At 37.3% G+C, this 19,538-nt stretch overlaps 1 protein-coding gene across 1 annotated transcript in view; it reads left to right on the top strand.

The window, feature by feature from the left end:
• Nucleotides 1-19,538, top strand: part of ACAD11 (acyl-CoA dehydrogenase family member 11) — a 1,831,981-nt gene that overhangs the window by 756,567 nt on the left and 1,055,876 nt on the right. The window contains exon 11 of the mRNA XM_044061525.1: nucleotides 7,222-7,360. Coding sequence (XP_043917460.1) covers nucleotides 7,222-7,360 — 139 coding nt within the window. The remainder of the gene's footprint in view (nucleotides 1-7,221; nucleotides 7,361-19,538) is intronic.

Raw genomic sequence — 19,538 nt, 5'->3', positions numbered from 1 at the left:
TGTAGTCGCACTTTACAATACAAACCATCTAGACAAGCTGTTCAAGATAATCTGAATCATTGATGTTTGTAATGTTTTTGACTTTCGCTGTCACGCACATTCATATATTTATTGACCTGTGGGGTGGGGGGGTAGCGGTTGTTGTTTTTTATGTATCATTATGTATTTGCCTGTACATGTGCATACCTGGAACAAACAACATGTCATATGAGAAATGCATTTTATTAAATACAGTTACATAGGGTATTGCAGCGCTACACCTTTAAGGCTTACTAGCAGCCTATAGGGTGATCATTGATTGATGCTAGTATATAAAAATTCATTGTTAATTAAAAGATTTATTCTGATGAAGTCTCCGTTGGAAGGAGACGAAAGCGCTTAACTTATCTGTCTTATGATATAGAGTTTTGGTTCGTGTTTTCTGCTTCGTATGTGCTGAATTTGGTGGATTAAAGTATTCAAAGCTTCCGAGTTGCCTGCCAGTTTGTACCTTACACTGCAAGGACATTTTTTACACCAGAAGGACAGCCTTTATTGTTTCCGGTGAAATTTTCTTTTTTATGGTTGTTGGTGCTTCATTTGTAGTTAAGTTAAACTCATTAGCAGGGAATTACAAAATGACGTTCTTACCATAAATTGGAGGATAAATAATCCTGTGTAGTAATAAGTTACTATCAGTTGTTTGTAGTGAATACTGACAGCAGGCAGGCATATGTCTGAGCGTAGAACAAGGCTGGTAGGAAGACAGCTGAATTCTCAAGGAAGATCTGAGATTCTTATGTTTGTTAAAAGTTTTTGTGTACTCTGCAGTTCACCACTTAACTGGATTTTTGTTCCATGTGCACAGGAAGCCCACACTAAATGTTTTGACATCTCAGACTTTACTTACTTTTTTTCTTCCACATCCATGAGCTCTGCAAAAATGAGCACTGTGACCTGTTTTCCACTGCATGCTGTTTCTCTGGATGTATTCATTGTTCAAAAATGGGAATCGTCTAGTGTAGGTTTAAGTGACCACCCCCCTGCATATAAAAAAGTCTGTATTCATCAAGAGGAAGAAGAGGAATGGGGACTGGGCACATTAATCATGTGTATGAGCCTCTTATAAGCAGGCACTATAAAACTCTTTTGTTATACAAGAGAATATTAGCCTTTTGTATTATGTCAGGAGATAATGAGCCCTGTAAAAGTGGGCACAGCCTCTCATATTACGTATGATAGACTGGCAAAAAATTCTGTAATAAAGCTTTTGGAATATGAGCCCCACCGATGTAGACACAGACTTTCATTTTACATGTGTTACAAAACAGACTAATAAAGCCTGATGATAACCTCATAAAAGCAGGCATTTTCAATGTTCAAAGTGTAAACCACTCTATTAGATGGACCTGATGAAGCACAGATGAAAGTGTTTTCTTAAATATAGTTCTATAGTTGTAGCTCATAATGTGTTGTCATGTTTTGTTTGCTAGAAGTTAAAAAGAAAAATAAAACATTTTAACTAAGGATGAGTTTCCACGGGCAGCTTAGCTGGTAAACCTTCATGGGTCTTTCAGGAATATTCAAATAAGGGACTAACCTCTAAACTCTGGGATTGGCTCCTTGTTTTTTTTCCATTTTCCAGATTTTCCTCCAGTCAGCTCCCATAGACCCTCCCACCATTGTCTGTAACTGCCTTTAAATAACTGACCTGTTTCATGTAATGTATTAGATCAAGAACACAATCAAGCATCTACCAACTTAACTGAATAAACTACACTCATCCATTTACCAACTTAACTGAATAAACTACTGAAAACTTCAACAAGGTGTCTTTATTCCTGCCCCAGGGAGGGTAACAAAGAGAGAGTCTCCTTGATCTGCTAGCTAAAGTGATTTTATCTGGTGTTATTCAAAGGGGGTACAATATATAACAGCCTGGGAAGACTATCCCTTTCGTAAACTGGGCGAATTCTTCACTCTCAACTATGTAGGCACAGAGTTTTCGATTTCATCATTACAAACTGTCTGGACCAGTTAGTCTGCACCCGGACCAGGGATGATAAAATTCTGGAGTTGGTCATTACCAATATGAGGCAGCTTTGCTTTCCACCAATTATATTCTCATTCCTTATCAAATAAGACCACAAGTCAGTCACTTTCACCATAAGACTGAAGCCTGAAACATCCTCCAGTACCTCAGTATTCAGAGACTATGTGAAAGCCAGTTTACTAAAACTGAGTATTGACCCTTCTAAATTCAGAAGACCACCTTGATGACCCCATTGCTTATAGAGAATCCTTAAGTGCCAAATTCTGTGTACATGTAAATAGCTGCATAAATGCATCTGTTCCTCTTGGAAGTAAATGCAACATGAAATTCTGTAATAAACCCCATCGGTGGAACCATAATGTAATTGGGCTCTGCAATAAAAGAAAAAAAAATAATTGCACACAAAAATAAATCTAATTCTCAAGAAGCCAAAAACACTCCTGCTAAATTAAACAGGAAATTCCAAAACCCCTGATCAAATCAGCCAAAGCCTGATGTGAGATGAGATTAACTAACCAGGTGAAAATTAACTACAAAGCCTCATAAAACATAAAATTATTGTGAAGAACTATTTCCTTAATAATAAATAATTACGAAAATCATGTTGAGTGAAACCACCATTATTAGTCATACATTCCTCTAGCCATAAAAGTCCTAAATCATGTGGAATGAAACCAAATAAATCAACAATATCTAAGGTTACAAAGAGAATGTCTTTACTAAAAAGATTGGGTTTTACCTGCCTCAACAAGTCCCAAGAATCTCTCAGAACTAATGGACCCCCAATTGATGTATTATATAGGGATTAATCCTATTGGATAATGGTATAATAGTCAATTAGTTTTAGAGTTAACAGGTGTATATAAAAGTTTTGAATTTTTAACAGAGGGTATTTGCATCTGAGGAAGGTGTTTGAAAACGTATCAAGAAGTGCCAGCATTTATGCAACTTGTTTCCTTTGTTTTTATCGATTGTTTAGTGAAAATAAAACTATTTGGCTTCATTTGGACTCGGGCCCTTATTTGGCACTCCAGTGAACCTTTCCATTGGTTCTGAATGAATGGAGGACAGAAACAGTCATTCCCTGCAGCCTAACTGACCCAGGAAATTATAGACCCATCAGTATGAGGAGCCTCATCTGAACGACTATGGAAAGGATCATTAAAGAGTTAATAAACAGGTATATATAGATAATCTATAAACCCTTGACCCAAGCAGGTTCAGTTTTGTCAAGAACAGGCCCTGTCTACTCAACCTGGTCAACTTTTTTGAGAAGGCTACTGAAGCAATGGATGGGGAAAAATCAGTACACACTACATATCTAGATCTTGCAAAGGCATTTGACACCATTACACACTCGGGAATTGTTAATACATTCTTCAATGTCAGTCCCTATATAACTCGGTGAAGAGCAAACTGGCTCACAATTAGAATTCAGGAAATTGTGGCAGGCAGCTCCATTTCCTTCAAAAGCCATGTCACTAGTGTTATACCCCAGAGTTATGTCTTTTGGCCACTCCTCTCTGGCATTTACTTCTCAGAGGTTGTAGTTGATGAAGCTTGCCTGCTGATGACTGTAAACTTGGTGTCACTATTAGCTTTAGGACACCAATATCCTCCAGGAGGCCATTCTCAGAAAGCCATTGTCTAAAACTACATGTTGGAAAAAATATGTATGTCTATATATATATATATATATATATATATATATATATATATATATATATATATATATATATATAGCTGCTTCTAAATTTCCAACTGTCAAAACCACGAATTTGTTATGGTCGAGACCATAAGATCGAAGTTTTGAAACTTCAAAATTTAAATAAATGCAACAAAAATAAAAATAAGAATTTTTTTTTTTTTTACGTTTATGCAGGATACCAAGCCCCCCTGCCCCTCACACCTCCAGCTAATTGAATGTACTAACTACAACAAGGAAAGCGGTAAATGTACAGTTCCACACTACACAGCAATCTCCATTTAAATGGTTCGAAGTTTCAAAACTTCTATCTTATGGTCTTGAAGTTTTGAAATTTAGAAGTAGACCCATATACATATATATATATATATATATATATATATATATATATATATATATATATATACATATATATATATATATATATATATATATATGGATTCACTTCATAACATTGAAATATCAAAATACTGAAACTCAAAACACCGAAACCAAAATACTGAAAGCTCAAAATACTGAAAACACATATTATGCGTAAACTCAGCTTAAACAACATAAATCATAACAATTTCTACCAAATATGCAGGGCAAGCCCCTGCACACCCCTGCTAATTATTATATCAACTCCAAGATTGCACATAGTGTAGTTAAGTGCAATCTTGGAGTAGATATATATAATTAGCAGGGGCTGTGGTGCAGGGCTTACCCCTGCATATATTTGGTAGAAATTGCTATGATTTATGTTGTTTAAGCTGAGTTTACACATAATATGTGTTTTCAGTATTTTGAGTTTCAGTATTTTGAGCTTTCAGTATTTTGGTCTTCAGTATTATGAAGTTTTGTCATTTTCAGTATTATGAAGTTTCAGTGTTATGAAGTGAATCCATATATATATATATATATATATATATATATATATATATATATGTGTGTGTGTGTCTGTGTGTGTGTATGTGTATGTATAATATGACACAAATGAGTGAGGTATTTTAGATGTTCTAATGAACGTAAATAGTTTTAGATATTTATGAATTTTCTTATTCAATATAATTTATTGTTGAGCATGTGAGATGATGATAATGGTTATTAATGAAATGTAATTTACGTCGTTGGACATCAAAGTAATTTATTTTACACACTTTTTGAGTAAGTAGATATATGTATTTATTAGATAGCATAGTTAGCAGCAAATGTTACAAATCCATATATTTTACAATGAACACTATGTAACGCAAATGCAATGTATGATGCTCTTTTAAATGTCTTAATTATTTGTTTGCGTCACCAAATGAAGTTTATAAATCTGTGAGACTTGTGATTTGAATTTTAACGGTCTGACGAAGCTACGGTGAAATCGCTTACCAGTTTGTTATAATAATAAATAGACTTTATTTTACTATGCACTTTTTATTGTCGTTCAGTTTCAACTGACTGCACCTATTACGCTGGAGTTGTATTTGTGCTTTGGTTACCTCTCCGCTTTTTTATTTGGACTTTTTATCACATATATATATATATATATATATATATATATATGTATCACAGGATCCTTTGCCAAGCACAAAATCCCCGCAACTATCACACTGATAACACACCCCTGAAAGATGAGAAGTTGTTCTAGTAGTTTGAGACCTGGAACCCATACAGACAGTAACCTGTTCTTCTGTCAACATATATGCACTATTGTAAGAAAGTCCTTATTCATTGCACAGCTTATTAGTATGGGTATGTTTTCCAGGTCCAGAGATGTGATAATTTCCCTGTACTTGACTCCTATTAGGCAGTCATTGAGTATAATGCCCCTTTTGACATATACCTGTCAAAACACTTGGTACTAGTTGAATGTCCATATTGTTTTCTCACCAGAGAAATCAAGAGTCTAAATCATAAGAAATGATCGTCTCAAAGCTTTGTCCCTTTTATAGCATTGTCGCCTCTTTGCAAGAGGTTCCCTCTTTTGATTCTTAACCAGGGTGCCTTCTTTGCAGAGTTTGCATGTCCTCCCTGTGTTTGCATGTGTTTCCTCTGAGTGCTCCGCTTTCCTTCCACATTCCAAAGACATGCAGTAGGTGGATTGGATACTCTAAAATTGGCCATAGGCATGAGTGTGCATGCGAGTGTATGGAATGGAAGAACAACCATGACAGGGCTAGCTACATGGTGGTGTGAACTTTGGTTCGAGATTGTCACTGCCGAAGTGATATCCTGAGCCCATGTGCAAAAATGGGAAAAAGGGGTTGTGGATGGGTGGATGGATTGATTGATGGATGGATTCAGGTTGCTGAGGGGTGACCTCTGGATGGCATACAAAGCCTCAACAGATCCTATCCTGTCAGACCTACTGCACATTGACAAGTCCAGTGGTGGCATAAACAACTGCTCAAGACATATTATTTTCTGCAGCATAAATAGAATGTTGGAGGGATACATATGGATCTCATAAAATTCCACTTTGGAATTGTCTTTTTCTGCACATAAAACTAAGTATTTCTCTTACTCTGTTCAAACATAATTTAGGCAAATGGATGGGAAACCAAAATGTCATCACTGGAGTAGCATCCTTGTCACTTATGGAGAGGGGTAATGTAAACATTTTACTGCTGTGGTTACAATAGCTGAAAACGTAATGGGAATGCACGGTTACGCTTCTAAAGATCCTCTAGAGTCAATTACCTAGTAAGAACCCATGAACCTATAATTATCGGTATGACTTTTTATATGTGTATGTGTATTCATGTGATGGAGTTATATTTATTTATCTGATGCACATTTGTGTGTGTGTGTATGAACATGTATGTGAGTAATGAGGTTGTATGGTATGTACCTGATGTGTGTGTTGGTGTTTGATGCAGTAAATTCACAGTTTGAATTCAGTGTGGCTAGATGCAGAAGGGCTACTTTTGCCAAATTCCACCAGTTTCATTTATAACAACTGTTCTTGTTCCAAAGAATTCAGGATCACAGCCCATTACCTACCTTATAAGTATCCTTAGTGTGTATATAATAAAATGTGTCATAAGTGATGTGAAGGGAAAAAAGCCATAATAAGTACATTTATGCCAAGCAGCATGTGGTATAGCTGGAATTAGGCAGGCAGAGTAGTATGTATGTCTAAGGAGCTGAACCCATCAACTGCCACAGGATGCAATAGTTAGAATACAGTACGAATGACCCATAAGTGCTCATTATGACTACCTGGATTACATTATCTTCCTCAGTGATTCTTGCTCTTTAAACACACCAGGAGAAATTGATGGTGGGAGTTATTGCCTCTATTCATTATGCAGGGGAAATTAATAGGTTAAAAAGATATGGACTGTTGTTTAGCAGGTATGAGGATTCAAAAAGCATAGTAACAAAAAAGATGCTTAATAATGAGCTAGTGTTGGAGAGATATACATGTGCTGTAAACATAATTTCTTGTATTTCATATAAGTTGTGTGGAATTTGTGACAAATGATTGTCTCACCTTACTGTTCAACAGAACAAAGCTAAAGCTGAGGGTCTATGGAACCTGTTTCTGCCAGGAGTCAGTGGTTTAAGCCAACTGGACTATAGCTTCATTGCAGAAGAGATGGGAAAATGTCTCTTTGCTTCAGAAATTTTCAATTGCCAGGCACCAGGTTAGCACACTATTTTTTCTTAGATTATCAAGTGTACAATGCTTTTGTTTGCATACATTACAGTGTTATACATGGGGTGCTTTTTTGAATATGTACATGTAACAAATTGTAGGAAATGGCATTAATCAAATTATGACGAATGGTATTAATCAAATTATGAGGTGCCACTACCAATGTGACTTATTAGTTCTGATTTAGAAGGTCGCATCCATTCATGCATGTTGTAACATTTTCTTAAGATATTTAGTCCAGCTGAAACATCTGGTCTTGATTTTTTCACTTTTTATAGGTTGTACCACTAAAGCTTAAATTTTTTAACAAGACACTTCTTTATTAAATCATCATTTATGACATAGGCAGTCATATATTTATATAAACAAAAAAACCTATATTGACATAATTTTAGTTGTAAACATTATACATCACTTATCTGCTAAATCATTGTCAGTCAAACTTTAAATAGCCCATTCAAATCCTGATTTATTTTAAACTTCACTTTTCCACTGTATGCATTGTTCCCACAATTCCCATTTTTTCTATGTAATCTGCTCCTACCCTTTTTAAAGATCCCATTTCCAGTTGTTTTGTCTCTGTTGCTATATTCACTACTTCTAGTTCAGTTGGTTTAGACTTTGATTTCCATTTTCTAGTAATTGATTTTTTGGCAGCCACCATAATTAGACTCAGCAAGGCCTTACTATGTCTAAGCAATTCCAATTCTGTATCATAGCTCAGAAAAATCATTTCCCTAGGTACACTAATTTGCTTACCCACTATCTTTGATAGAGTAGCCTACAGGGAATCTTTAAAGTCTGCCAACTCATTACACTCCCAGAAAATATGCTCCCAATTACCTCTTTCTTCCCCGTCACACCTCCAACATTTGCTGCCTACCTGAAGAAAAATGATCCGGAGTCTACTTGGGGTATAAAAATATGTATATAAACATTTCCGAGCAAAGATACTAAATTTTTTGGATGTTATTGCATATTTGGGAGACATACATGTATTCCCTCCATTTTCGTTGTGAATCACTTATCCAATCTCTCTTCTCAGTCCTTTCTAACCTCCTCTGATTGATTCTTATAGTTATCATTCAATATTTTATATGCTGTAGTAATTATTCCTTTCTTTAACAGCAGCTTCTGGTCTAGATTCTACTAAAAACTCTGCCAGTGCTGGGCTGTCATTTAGGATCCTGCTGTTTCTTTCTCTCTCTGCCTATACTCTGATATCTGTCCTTGACAGGGAAGGCAGTCTCTAACTTGCAGTCCAAATAAATTCTTGGCATCTTCCCATTCTGTTACCTTTCCCTCTGTAGTTATTTGCTCCCAGTACCTTGGTTCCTTTGCTAGTTTTCTCCAGTATCCCTAATTTCTGTCACCCTTTTCAGCAGAATCTCCTTTCTCCATTCCCGTGTTCGTTTAGTTCTTAGAATATTTTCTGCTACTTTATGAATATAATATTCTGTATGATTATTGTTATTCTCCTTAAAGATCTGCATCCAAAATCCCAGTCTGTCCTTGTTTCTTGAGCCACCCCCCCCCCCACGTTTCATCTTCATCTTTTCCCCCTTTGAATTATAGATTTCTGCTTGTGCTGTGTGTAGGAGCCTTAACTGGTTAGCTCTGAAATACCCCTTCAAATCAAGTGATCCCAATCTGCCTTCTTCTATTGGAAGAATCAGCTTATCCCACTTGACTCTTGCTGTCTTCCCCTCCCAGATAAAATCCTTCAGCTCTTTATTAATTCCTATCCACAACTTCTCCTGTTGTTGATGAAAATATGCCTGACTGTGTATAAGATCAAAGGGACTACAAACATATTAACTTCTTGTATGTTACTATCCACAGGCATATAACAGAGCTTCCAATTTCTTAGTTCTTCTTTTATCTTTTGTTTAGTCTCTTCCCACATATCCTTAGCTGCCACACTGGATTCATTTTTAATCCATACTCGTAAGTACTTAATTTTATCAGGTCACCGTAAATATGGATGTCGCTGAACAAATTCATTTGTGGGTACATAATTTACAGCTATTGCCTTTGTTTTAGCTTCATTAATTTTGTATCTTGAAAAGATTTGAAACTGTCTCAAACAACACTGGAATGTTCTTTTCACTGTCTTGTCAGGTATAAAATAATGTCATCTGCAAGTAGAGCCAGCATGCCAATTATATCTTTGAATTTCTGAGTCGCTTGTTTTCTTTGACAGTGGTTCTAAATTGTAATGCAAATAACAAAGGGGAAAGAGGACACCCCTGTCTGGTTCCTTTGCTCAAGCAGAAATTATTAGAGAGAAACCCACCCAATTTAATTTTCAGCTGCAATTCGAATGCAAATGCTTCCATTGCCTTGCTGATAAAGTCCCAGATTTTTCTGTTAAATGCTTTATCTGCATCAAGACCCACCAACAACAATGGTATTTTCTTGCATTTTGCTTCCCTCTGGATCATCAATGTTCTTTTAACATTGTCAAATGTTTGCCCCCTCCACAAAGCCACATTGATCTATATCTATCAGTTTTGGTATCATTTTGGTACTTCTCCTTTTAAAATGCTGTTAAACAAAACCTTCCAGATGTTTATCATTTTTCCCTCCTAGCTTCCAAACTTCCAAAGGAATGCCAACTATTCATTGGGACTTTCCTGTGGATTAGTTATAGATCGCCATTTTTATCTAATATCCTCCTATCCTAACATCTAGTAATTGAGCCTCATCTACCTCTAACCTTGGCATATTTAATTCTTCCATAGACATTTCCATCTGTACTTTTTCTTGATTTCCATATTTCTCTGCTTTATACAAACTTTCATAGAATTTCCAAAATATTTCTAATACCGCTACAGGATCTCCTGCTATCTTCCTTGTTATAGCCTCCTTAAGCTTGGTGACAGCCCTTTCTACTTTCTGTTGCCTAAGTCGTTGTGCTAAAAGTTTTTCTGCTTTAGAGTTATTAACAAAAAAAAAAAACAGTTGCTTAGCAGCAATCTTTCTAAACCCATGCATATTATCAAGGTAATCCCTTATTTTCTCTTTAGCATTCTGAAGTTGCTCCTCTTCTTCTTCTCTGAGATTTCCCCCTATTCTGCAATACTTTAACATTTGTCATTCCCTCTACATAATTCTTGTTACTTCTTAACCATATGTCTTTCTTTTATTTCCACCCTATTTTTAAACTGCACTTTAATTTTATCCTACTCCCTAGCTATATTTCAGAAGAAATGTTTATGTTCTCTAATAGCTCCTGAATATTGTCTACTACCCATCACGTAAATTCCTTTCTTTTCAATAGATGGGTGAGAAAGTGCCAGTGTCTCAGCTTTATTTCATTGCCTTTTGTTTTTATTTTAGTTTTTACTGGCGCATGATCTGAAATAGTTATTGGGTACATGTCAAGGCTTTCAATTAAATGCACATGTGAAATAGAAATTCTGTCTAGCCTAGCCCAGTTTCTGTATCTTGAGGATAATATGTAAATTCACTCCAAACTCCTAGAAATGAATTCACATCTACCATGCCAAATATTTTCATAAATATCTTCAAAAATCTACCCTCCTTTGTTATATTTTCCCTTCTGGGCTCCCAGACACATCGTCACTGCAGCAAATCAAATTTCACCCCCCACCTATAAGTGATATTGCTTGCTGAAAGCTAATTTTTTTCTCCCAGAATTTTCTTAAGCTCCATTATAGCAGTTTTAGGTGGAATATAAATACATGCAAGTGTATTCCTCCTCTCTTGCCAGTAGCCCCTTAGTACTACAAATCTACCATTATTATCTTTTTTTATCCTCTTTTATCACTATTGGAGCCCCTCTTGTAATTAATTATTTTCCTTTGTCCCTGGTATTCTGCTGAAAAACCTTTCTTTGTCAAATGTGCATGTTTATGTCCTTCCAAGTGTGTCTCCTTTAGCATAGCTATTTGTGTTCTACATTTTTTAATATAGTTCAATACTGTTTCTTTTTTGTATTTATCTGTGAGGCTGTTGATATTTAAAGGCATTACTGAAAGTATTGAGTTAACAAGCTATTATTCCCACCTTTTATGTGTAACAGCTTTTTTAAGTGTCTAGTTCCAGTGCTTGTGTTATATGCATGCACTGTTTGGCAGGTCGATCTTGTATACAGCTGTATGTTGTCATATCCATTTGAGCCCATGTCACATCTTGCAAAACTTTTTGTTTTATTGAAAGCCCACAAAAAAAAACACACACATCCCAATACCCTGTAAAACCTATTGAAATAATATTAACACAGAAAACTGTGTACATCTTCAAATATTGAAATTTTACCCTTCTAATAGGAACAAGTGTCCCAAACCAACAGCCATTTTCACAGTCTTGGGTTAACCTGAAAGAAAGGTTTTCTATGCTAAAATGCATGGTACAGCCTATGATTCTACAAAGTGCTGTCTGGTTTGTCTTATCTTTATAGCTTTCCCAGCTGGGAAAACACTTCAATACTTTTAGAAAACATGATCTAATCATTTCTTTTTATCAGATTGTCTCCATGCTTAATGGAGACATGAGGACCAGATACAAAGTTGCTACTAAATATATACATTTATTGCTAGAAAAATATTCATTGTTCTTTTTCATTTACTTGCTTTCTCTTAAAACTTGTTACTAGATCAAGCTAAGGGTCTTAGTCCGGTCATTCCCCTATGTAAGAATGAGAAAAAGTACATCAGTTTTTCTTTTGTCAGTCTTTTGACCACGCTTTTCATTTTTTTTACATTGCAGTGCCTGCATTTCTTAAAACTGAACAAGAAAAAAGAGAGAATGGAGAAAAATTAAACAGGAGCACCTGTTTACATTAGTATCCACATTACACTTAAAAATAACTGAGAAAACATTACTTTATAGCAAGCAAAGGAAATCATGCACTATAAAAATATTGCTCTTAAGAAAGATATTTTGTTTTACTTACATTTAACGTTCTCCCTCCTCTGTCCCTCTCCTAAGTATTTTTTCTGAACGTTAATGACATGACGTTTAACAAAGTCAAAAAAGGCCAACATTTCCAGATTTTCTTATTCTTTCATGTTTCACAAATATAATTATTGCTTTGTAATCCCACATTTGTCAATTTCCAAGTTACTGGTTTTATTCCTGTTCATCTCCATCTCCCAAACACTGTCTCTGCTTCATTTCCAACATATTCTCAAGTCTTCTAGTTAACTCTTGTGCTTTTTTCCTTCTCTCAAGCATTTTCTATTGAAACATTTGAAAATGTTTCATTGGCACAGTCTATTTATGGTCTTTATTAGTGGAAGAACAAGAAGCACAATTACTGGACAAACTTTTGTATTTACTCCTTAGCCTGTACTTCATCAAAAATGATTTTTCCCTCCAGGAAAGAATATATTGAAGATTGCTGGGTACTGCAGTTTGAATCTCACATGTGCATCTTGACATTCCCTGAATAGTGGAATAAATTTACTCCTCTTCTGCCTGGTGTACAGTGAATAATCATTCTCCACAAACACTCTGCTGTCTCACACTTTTTGTACTTTGTCTTTCTGTCACATTTTTTTCAGAATCAACGCCTTCTGCTGGCAGGATTGGATATTTACTATTAAATGTCTTAAGTTGCTTTCTCATAGCTAAGTTTGTTGCATACACACATTGGGCCCTTTCAATTAACAACCCCTGCTGTGCAACAGCAGTCCAGTTGCTTATTTGTACATTCATAAAATTAATGCAGTTTGTTCCTTCCAGCTTCTCTGGTACAGTAGAAAATCTCAGGTTTTCCCTACATGCTATGTCCTCTAATTCTATTATTTTTTGAAACATCTCTTCATGACCAGTCTCATATTCAGCCAGCCTTTTCTTCATTTCGACCTCTGATTTTTTTCAGTTTTATCACCTCATTTGAATATCTGTTTAAAGCTTTTTCTATTCTTTCCAGCCTTTTGTTATTTGAGATGATATACTCCATCAGTGTTTCATTTATTTTTTCAGGTATGTGTGCAATTGTCATATGTTTTCCTCTAGGTTACTGAATGTCATGTCTGGAGGTTGTACTTCTTTTTTCTGAAGAGCTGCAGTATTCTTCCCAGTCAGTGGTTTTTCCTCACCTTTTGTAGCTGATTTTCTTTCAGGTCCTTTGTATTATTTTTCCTGGCATACAGGCAGTGCACGTTCTAGTCATTTACTGAAATTTACCCAGAAATACAAGTCCAGTGGCTTTCTCTTCTGAGTATCAGTTTTCACACTGGGAGAGCTAGAATTAAGCTATTACTCAATATGCAGCCATTTTGGAAGTCCTCTAAAGCTTAACTTAACAGCATCTTGTACCAAAGCCTAACTTAAATGCATCTGTTAAACACTAGTATTGGCTCAGATAAAATGGTGGTAGTGCATTAAAGAATTTTGACATATGCTAGGTCATAAATGTTGAAGCCTACGAATTAACCAGCCTGCGAAATTCTGTAATGCACTATGAAATTGGGTATCATCATCAGCTAGCCTTTTCCAATTTTTTGCATGGGGTCAAGCTGTCACATCAACTATCGCCATCTGTTTCATTGTTACTCTCCGTCCTTCTTTTGCAGTCATGCCTGTTTATTGCAGGTCTTCTCTCGCACAATTCATCCATCTGTTTGCTAGGTATGCTCATTTGCCCTTGCTTTCTGTCTGGCCCGAATCTTCTTCACTTGTTCTGCTTCCTTGCACATGTACCCAAACCATTCTAACCTGTTGTTTTTGACCTTTTCTGCAATTCAAGCTACTTTGGCCTTTGCTCTGATGTCCTCATTTCTTTGTCTGTCCCACAGTGTGCATCATACACCTATCTCAGGCACTTCATCTCCATCATCTCTGACTTTTTCAGCTGCTATGCCTTCACTGTCCAGATTTCTGTACCATACAGTAGAAGTGGTCACACTAACATTCAAAATCTTACTGATACACTAATATTGGTCTTGCCACTGTTTTGTGTAACAGTAGAACTGGCCACCACTGTTTTGTATTACACTAGTACTGGTCACACCACTGTTTTGTAATAACAGTAGTACTGATCGTCTGGTCGCACCACTGTCATGCATTACACTAGTTCTGGTCGGGCCACTGTTTTGTACTACTGCACTGTTTTGCACTATAAATTGGTTACTGTGTGTGAAAAGCTGTATTTTAAACTCATGACTAAGAAAGAAGAGATACAATACTTTTAGCAGCTAATCCTGGAATAGTTATGATTTAATGGTTTAAGCTATAATCTAAGATCCAAACAGGCTGATTTAGACATCTGTATGTGATAATCTGTGACATGGGCTGTAGGTACTGGATTTTATAGGTGAAATGTGATGAAACACTTAATGCATCTGTTGCAATTTAGGAATGCTGTCATTCGATGACTGTTGGACAAGATATTTCTTGATTATGTCTAACATTTTCTAGATGTGCTGTATAAGCAGTGTTTTCAATATGCTGGTAACACAGATGTGTGCATACAATTTGCAGAAATTGCTTTTTCTGTTAGAGTTGTTAGGATAAGGAGTCATGACACTAAGGTTCACCATCCTAACATCACTTCCTTCTGCCATCACCCACTGACCACATGGAAACAGATGAGCAGTGAAGTTCAGCTCCACAGGGAAATACACACCATTATTCCTACACCACTGCCACATTCACCCTACCCATTATTGATCTAAATCTACTCCATTATGTAAGCAAATGTTGGGCAACATGAGACGTACTGCTAATATAGTTTTAGAGAAGCAGTGGTTTGTTACTTTATATGTTGTTCTATGCATTCCTGTCTCCCCTGTGGTAGGTGCATGGGTGATTGTGAATAGAGTGACAGCAGAATGTATCAGTAAGATGTTCATCGTGTTGCACTGCTGCAGTCATCACACTTGGGTTATCCTGCTGTCAGGCAGTCCCGCAGTCGGCCCGAGTTCCAAAGTCTTGTTCCAGCGTCGGTTGCTGTCGCTTCTTCCCTGACGTCAGTGCGCCAGGGGTATATAAGATGCAGCCAATGCCATTTTCTTCAGTCTTTCTTGCCACACGGTGCCCAATGCAAAAGTAGTTCGCAAGTGCCGGTCGGCCGACTCCTGAGATTTTCATTCCGAATCCAGAGCCGAAGTCTTCTACAAAGCTAAGTACCCCGTTGGGGAAACTTTTTCTTGCCTCAGACCGATGTCAGTAAAAGTTAATAATTGTATTTCTTGTGGGAAGCAAATACCTCATAAGGATTTCCATTCCTATTGTATCCCTTGCCTAGGCCCAGACCACAACGTCACTGGTTGTCGGTTTTGTGCTAGGTTTAACAATGTCACATTTCCTAACTTCTCAGGCTGGCATGCTAACAAATTAACTATCTTTAAAGCACATTTATGTGGATAATTTCCAAGAAAAATGTTCAGTGCTAACACCAAAGCCCTGCCAACAAAGCAAAAACTTGTAAAATCCAAAATAAACGTGGCAGGACACTGCTATGTGACCAAAAGTTTTAATAAGAACACAGAAATACAAAGGTGAACGCTTTTGGGTAACAACCCTTCTTCAGATAACAACATGACATCCATTCCTAAAATTTAAACTATCCACCAGCCAATAAACAATCAGTAAAAAGTCCGCCTATTCTTAAGGGCGGGCTTCATAGGTATTACATCATTCAAACCCGGACTCTTATGGGCCATCAGCTCTATAATCCATTTGGACTCTATTGTCTCTGTTAAAAGTTTAATATCTCCACCCCTATTGTTCAACCTTACATTAACAATGGCCCTAAAGTTAAATCTATGTGTGGGATAAGTCTGAATATGTCTATAGAGGGCATTATGTTCATCATGATTTCTTATAGAGGAGAGATGCTGAAGCACCCTCACCTTAAACATATTATTCGTCTTTCCCACATAGAAACAGGGACATTGTGAACATTCTGCCAGGTATACCAGATCAGTTGTCCTACAAGTAGCCTTTGCCTTAAAATTAAAGACTTTACCACTCACAGGGTGTCTAAATATCGTATCCCTGTTTATGTGCGGACAGGCTTTGCAGGATCCACAGGGTGCACTACCTGCTGTTTCTTTGAATAAATTCCTACTAGTTATAGTCTTCTCCCTACAAAGTAGATCTTTCAAGTTTTTATTTCTCCTATAACCAAAACAAGGTCTATCACCTACTATATCCCATAACTTAGTAGGAATTTATCTCTCCTCTATAAGAAATCATGATGAACATAATGCCCTCTATAGACATATTCAGACTTATCCCACACATAGATTTAACTTTAGGGCCATTGTTAATGTAAGGTTGAACAATAGGGGTGGAGATATTAAACTTTTAACAGAGACAATAGAGTCCAAATGGATTATAGAGCTGATGGCCCATAAGAGTCCGGGTTTGAATGATGTAATACCTATGAAGCCCGCTCTTAAGAATAGGCGGACTTTTTACTGATTGTTTATTGGCTGGTGGATAGTTTAAATTTTAGGAATGGATGTCATGTTGTTATCTGAAGAAGGGTTGTTACCCGAAAGCGCTCATCTTTGTATTTCTGTGTTCTTATTAAAACTTTTGGTCACATAGCAGTGTCCTGCCACGTTTATTTTGGATTTTACAAGTTTTTGCTTCGTTGGCAGGGCTTTGGTGTTAGCACTGAACATTTTTCTTGAATTTTGGGTCGTCGTGTGTTATCCAGTGCTTTGCATGCTATGGAGAATTTTACAGGCTACAAGGCCTCCGCTGACAGCCTCAAATTGCAGAAACTAGAGGGTAAGACCGCTCGTATTGGCCTTAGAAGTTTAACTCTCCAAGAGAATCCGCTTCTCAACTTGGGATTCTCGGTGCAACAGGAGGATTTAGTAAGCAGCAGGGTTCCAGCTGCCATGGACAAAAACTTTGATGATTTGCTTCGTGACCTGAGTTACAAGGTGGGTAGACTACAATGCCTGCAATGGCAGACCCACCACCTAGAAGCTTGCCTGCAATATGGAATAGTGCCACGGGGGATGAGGGTCCTGTGTATGCCTACACAGGGCGAGCGATACCCCGAATTGCTAGCTAAGTGGCAATCCATCAATATACGTACCAGTTTTATGTACATGGAGCTTTTAAACAGTTTTTTTGCTCCGGAGATTGCTGACCTGAAAAAAGATGTGGAAATTGTGCAGAGCAGACTAGAGTCCGAGTTTACTGAGGAAAGGAACCTTGTACGTTTGGAACAACTATATGTCACGCTATCGGATAGCGATGACAAATTGAGGACACAAAAAATGAATAAGTTAAGGAGGGATTACGAAGATTTCACCAAAGGGAATATCTTCGTTTGGCCCAGAAATAGGCCATATCATCAAACCACCAATGGTCAGGAAACAAGGAGACCAATATCACGTCAGCAGGAGGGGAGGAGCCAAGCCGAGCGTCCTGAAATTTTAGAGAGTGATGCCACGACCTGTACAACAGGTCTGCCGGTGGAGGAAATGCTTAAACCATCTGAAAGACAGACTGGGCCATCTCCTGTGGATGTTCGGATTCCTGTTACTATTACCAGCAATCCATATGGAACAGCGACTGTGGAGGTAGCTGAACACTCAGCATTGCCAACGACAGTAGACTCCATTGAGGGTGCCTTGGTAGTTCAACGTAATGAAATGGCCTCCGGAGATTTCAGGATGGGGGCTCGACCAAAAACCACGCAGGGCCAGCAGCGTTATTTGGATATGTTACCAGCCCCGGTCAAGAAGAGAGGGGCTTGGAAAAGATCCTCGAGCAAAGGCAGGGATGTGAACAAGAGAAGGAGGACTTTAGAATGACTGATTGTGTTGATACTGGTATTGTTTTTAATTTATCTTCACATGTTTTAACTAGAGATGAACTTTTTGTTTTAAACAAAGGTTTAACCTTTGTGCCCAGCCGGGCAAGTATTTTTAATGAGGTCATTATAGATTTGATGCTGTACTGCAGAAATGTAGCATTGAGATGTGTATTTGGGACTAATACTAATTTTAATAATGTGACTTTAAAACAACCTAGTTGTTTTATACCACCTTTTTCTCCAGCCATGAATTTATTTATAAATAGCTGTGAACAGGATTTATTGAAATATTTTCAAGGAGGGGAATTTCATAGGTTTTATAATTTAACGTTGGCGCAACAAAAAGCACTACATGATTTGAGCAACAATGCTGATCTTACCATAAAAATGGCTGACAAGGGGGGAGCGGTTGTTGTGCTTGATACCATTTATTATCAGAATAAGGTGCAAGAATTACTATTGGATGGGGACACCTACGTACCTATTAATCCCCTTGGTGTTAAACTAGTGGTAGATAAGGTACATGATTGTTTGAAACTTTTGCTACATGATTTGCGTATCAGTGAAGATCTGTTTAAGTTTTTATGGATAGAACATGCTGTTACACCAGTTTTTAAGGCTCTGCCAAAGATACATAAATCCCTGACGGACCCACCTCTCCGACCTATTGTGTCGGGTAGAGGTTGGGTCACAAAGAATGTTTCCATCTAGTTAGAGGTCACTCTCAGGCCATATGTCGAGAAACTCCCCAGTGTATTGACTGACACAGGGGGTTTCTTGAAGATATTAGGGGACGTAAATCGCACCAAGTTACAAGATAGGTTCCTAATGGTAACCATGGATGTACATAGTTTGTTCACTGTGATTAGTAATGACTATGGTGTTAATGCCATAAGTGAACTTTTAAGGGACCTAGGGGAGGCTGATGAGATGATAGCCTTAATTAGGACCTTATTAACCATAGTCTTGGAGAACAATTTGTTTATAGGTGTTAAGCATATAGACAGGCTCAGGGGATAGCTATGGGCACCCCCTGCGCCAACACCTATGCAAATCTTGTCCTCTCGTACTGGGAAAAAGCAACCATATTTGGTAATGCTGACTGGATGCAATATATACAAACATACACACGTTTTGTGGATGATGTTTTTATTTTGTGGAGAGGGGATCAAGCATTGTTGGGGACATTTGTTGCATATTTGTACTCCACAACATCTTTTCTAAGATTTTCCATTAATAGCTCTTATACTGAGATAGATTTCTTAGATGTATGTGTGTTACAGAAGGAGGAAGGATTTTCATCCTGCTTACATAGGAAGGATTGTTGGAAAAACACCTTGCTATCTTTTGACAGCATGCACCCAAGCTTCACATTTCCCAACATCATTAAGGGGCAGATCAGCAGGAC

This window comes from Protopterus annectens, chromosome 2.part0, assembly GCF_019279795.1.
Source record: "Protopterus annectens isolate FY-2018-M chromosome 2.part0, PAN1.0, whole genome shotgun sequence".
Taxonomy (NCBI): domain Eukaryota; kingdom Metazoa; phylum Chordata; order Ceratodontiformes; family Protopteridae; genus Protopterus; species Protopterus annectens.
This window is presented reverse-complemented; position numbering and strand designations above follow the sequence as displayed.